This window comes from Cucurbita maxima, unplaced genomic scaffold (genome assembly GCF_002738345.1).
Source record: "Cucurbita maxima cultivar Rimu unplaced genomic scaffold, Cmax_1.0 Cma_Scf00022, whole genome shotgun sequence".
Lineage (NCBI taxonomy): Eukaryota > Viridiplantae > Streptophyta > Magnoliopsida > Cucurbitales > Cucurbitaceae > Cucurbita > Cucurbita maxima.
In genome coordinates, this window is record NW_019272038.1 from 3,896,321 (window position 1) to 3,900,427 (window position 4,107).

The following is a 4,107-nucleotide window of genomic DNA, read 5'->3' on the forward strand; positions in this document are numbered from 1 at the left end:
AAAAAAAAAAAAAAAAAAAAAAAAAAAAAGAAAAAAACTAAAAGTAATTCCACCTAAGCAATAGTACCAAGGCTAGCTAAAAAAGCTTCAAGATTTATTAAATTGGTGAAAAACAAAAGGATTATACTTTGGTTGTTGGTTGCTGTCGTACAACATGGGAATTACGAAAAATTGTCTCAACGGCGAATTCGACATTTAAAATAATCTTGTTTGGTTTCGACTGGACCGAGCTATCAGTCATCGGAAAAAGAAAAAAAAACATGTTCGAGTATTTGGTTCCTAAAATTGTGTCAAAGGGTCAAAATTTGGATAATGTGGACGATTCAAGTGGATTCAGTAAACTGTTCATGTCATTGTCTTCTACCTTCCGTATAATAATATTGCAAACAAGAGATTAAGATTAATTATCAAAGCATTTAGTTTCGGGGTCAAAACTTATGGGTTCTGGGTCCAAACTTACTAGAATAGTCAACTTATTGGGAGCATGTTTCAGAGCTTTCTAGAACCGGTTCTCTTCATTAAAGTTACTTCTCTAGTCTCCATAAAGCTATAGAAACAACCTTGTTAACTAACTTGAAACGTGTAAGAAAAATTTGGTGGATTTCAGCAAAACAGTAAAATTCTTACCCTATTATTCTTCTCCAAAATTTGTTCGATATGGTCGTTATCAGTCATCGACTTCTTGCATCTCTGTTACCCACAATGGAGGCTAGAACTCGACTCATCTTGGCTCATTTGTCCACTACATAAGTTGTTTTGTCGGGAACAAAGTGTACAAATTTAGTTAACTTGTCCACAATCATCTAAATGATTGTATACCCTTTTTTGATTTTAGATAACCTTAAACTAAAATTTGTTGCCACATCTTTACATTTACACTGGGGCATTTTTAGGGCTATAATATGCTTGAGAGCTTCTACCTCGAGATCTTTACGATTAGAATTAAGAACCAACAAGAAAATTTTAGTGTTGTTATTCTATTCTAACACGTTCAATATTTTTAAAGGAGGACAAATACTTGCACTTCTTAAAAACAGGTATTCGAATTAAGCTGGAACAACATGAAGGGAACTCCGTTTAGTGATTATTAAACTTGAGGAGAAAATTTTAGGACCCGAGCTCTCTTTAAAACTGAAGCTAGTTGCATTTTTTAAGACCTCCACGTCTAGATTTCTACCGAGGTCAAAGCCAACATGAGAAGTCGGAGTCAACCACAATTCCTTGATTTGAGGGGTCTATCTTCTTAAGATATGTTAATAACAAATACCTTACCCATTGGTCTAAGCTCGGGACAGGGAAAAAAGCTCAAAGCATCAAAATCTTGTCTTTCTCCCATATACCTTATTTAAAAAAGGGTATCAGACTCTCGATCGAATGCAACTGCACCTATCCCTACTTTCTTCAGAGCGATAAGATTGGGATGCAAAAATTCTATGTCCTTGTAAATACTATACTTGTGAACGGATAGTTGGTAACAGAAAAATCTTGGATCGAGAAGCTCTAATAAGGAGTGCGGTGCTTCGAGCGGAGGGAATAATTATTATTATTTTTTTTTTTTAATGAACAAATGATTAAAAAAGATTAATAATGAATTAAAAAGGGAAGAGAAATGGATGGGAAATTTGGAAGGGCGCATTTCATTTGCATTGGAGTTTCATTTTGAAGGTCTCCTTCTCCCATCTGGCAAATCTCCCTTTTCTCTCTTTCAATTTTCCCCAACACATAAATACAATTTCTATTTCGATTTTACGGTTCTAGCTCAATCTCAAACCACCCACGCACATGATCCCACCAACGATCTGCGTTCTTCTTCCTCGATTCCCTGTTTGAAACCTAGCTACAGCAATTCGCTGCCATTGATTCTCATGCTTTTTCAATCCGATTGAGCAACCTACGGATTCTGACTCTCTCCCTCTGTGTGGAGAGATCGGTAGCTTCTCGATCGCACGCGGATCTGAACAGTTCCAAACACGATGCCGTCTCACGCGGATCTGGACCGTCAGATCGAGCATCTGATGGAGTGTAAGCCTCTCTCCGAGGCCGACGTTAAGACGCTTTGTGATCAGGCAAGGACGATATTGGTCGAGGAATGGAACGTTCAGCCGGTCAAGTGCCCGGTCACCGTTTGTGGTGATATTCACGGCCAGTTTTATGATCTTGTCGAACTGTTTCGGATAGGAGGGAATGCTCCTGACACTAATTATCTCTTCATGGGTGATTATGTGGGTGAGTTTTTTTTTTTTTTTTTTGACACTGAATGTGGTTATTACCTCTCTTCACGAAGTGTTTGATTTCAACTTGATGCTAAGTTTTCCATGAAAACGCTTCTATTGAATTATTGGTATTGCTATTACTTTTTGGTATCTTATATGCTCGCTAAGTTTTGTATCCATGCTCTGGATATTAGGCTTATTATATTGAGTTTTAGAATTAATAATTTTATTCTGCTTCCTAATCTATTTTATGCTTGCGGAGGTTTAGTTAAGCAACATAGATGGTTGATTTTGGGCTTTAGTTTGGTTCTTAATTTGTTCAAGTTTATGGTTCATAGAGAAGTCAGATTTGAATTCTTTTCGTCTTTCCGACGAAAAATCCGACTTTCATTGAACTCAGAATTTCAATTCTTACTTAGCGTAATGACAATTTTACAAGTCCTCATCACTAAATTTGTTGTCCTTCTTTTGTTTTGGATCCTTGGCTGTTAATTTAATGAATATTGTCTTCGTGGAGGTTTAGTTTGCTAGAGCAGGTGAATTTGATCGCACTTTGTCAGAGAGATCAGTGTTTTTGGCTTGGGATGTTTTTGGAAGTTTGTTTACAAAGCTTACTTTTTATCAATATTGCATCTATTTTAAATACTTTTTTAAAAAGGTGTGAGATCCCACATCGGTTGGGGAGGAGAATAAAACATTCTTTGTAAGGGTGTGGAAACCTCTCCCTAGCAGATGCATTTTAAAAACCATGAGGGGAAGCCCAAGGGAAAACTCAAAGAGGACAATATCTGCTAGTAGTGGGCTTGGGCCGTTACAAAAGGGCTTTATAATAAATCACTTATAGTATCTCAAAAGTGCATTTTTGTTTGTCCTTGTATGACTTTTCATTTTCCTCAATGAAACTCCACTCTCTCATAAAACATGTAGAGAAAAAAGTTATTGAGAGGAAGTGTGTGTATAAAGAGACTATTGATAGAATATATATGTGTGGAGAGATTAATGGTGTGTGGAGGGTAACTAGTAAGAGAAAGTATGGCTTGAAAGGATGATGCATGTATTTCTTCAGCATTCTTTTGGCATCCGTTGCTTGAAAGGAATGGGAGACTTTTCAACAACCAAGATAATACCGCCATAACTTCTTAGAGACTTGCTTTTATTGCCCTCACTGGATGGAAATATTATTTTCCTTCAAACAACTATGGTTTAAATACTCCTCTAGCCAAAGTTTTTTGTAATCTCCATTGGCTTTGGGTTTGGCTATCTCTTCTCTCTCTATTTTTCAATTTTATACTCTATGAAATTGTTTCTTATATCTTTGTAGAAGAAAGAGTATACCTGTTGAAAAGTTTGTCATAAGATTTGCTTTGGGTAAGTAAAGAATTTATGTGATTAATTGGTGTAATTGTCAAGGATGAACATTAACTCAGATGCCTTTGAGATCTTTGGTTTATAAGCCTTGGTTGGTCACATCATTGGCTGAGTAGGTCCCATTTGGTTGCAAGGTTACTGTATAAGTAGGTAGTAATGTGGGGGAAGAGGGTGAACCTAGTACGAACAACGAGAAGTTGATGGAAAGGGAGAAGTACTTTTTTGGGTTAAGAGTTTGTTTGGAGACGGGAGTTCTCAGGTTTTCCCTGTGGATTGAACTTCTCTAAACTCTCTTGACTAAGTGAAGGAGGAAACAGAGGAAGTTAAAGTTTTAAAGTAAAATTAACAAATTCTTCTAGAAAACATTTTAAAGTAAGATTAACAAATCTTCTAGAAATTTGAAGTATCAAGTGAGATATTTTTGGGCCTTAATTATTACATCTTCACTTTTATGTGCCTAAATATCTCGTGCACCTTTATCTTGAGGTTAGTGGTGTTTTTTTTTTTTGGGGGGGGGGGGGGGGGG

General features: G+C 36.5%; 1 protein-coding gene across 1 annotated transcript in view; it reads left to right on the forward strand.

Annotated features, from left to right (window-relative positions):
- The first annotated feature begins 1,650 nt into the window (after window positions 1-1,650).
- LOC111496000 (serine/threonine-protein phosphatase PP2A-2 catalytic subunit) overlaps window positions 1,651-4,107 on the forward strand; it is an 8,557-nt gene continuing 6,100 nt past the window's right edge. Inside the window, exon 1 of the mRNA XM_023146213.1 lies at window positions 1,651-2,226. Coding sequence (XP_023001981.1) covers window positions 1,974-2,226 — 253 coding nt within the window. The 5' untranslated portion in view covers window positions 1,651-1,973. The remainder of the gene's footprint in view (window positions 2,227-4,107) is intronic.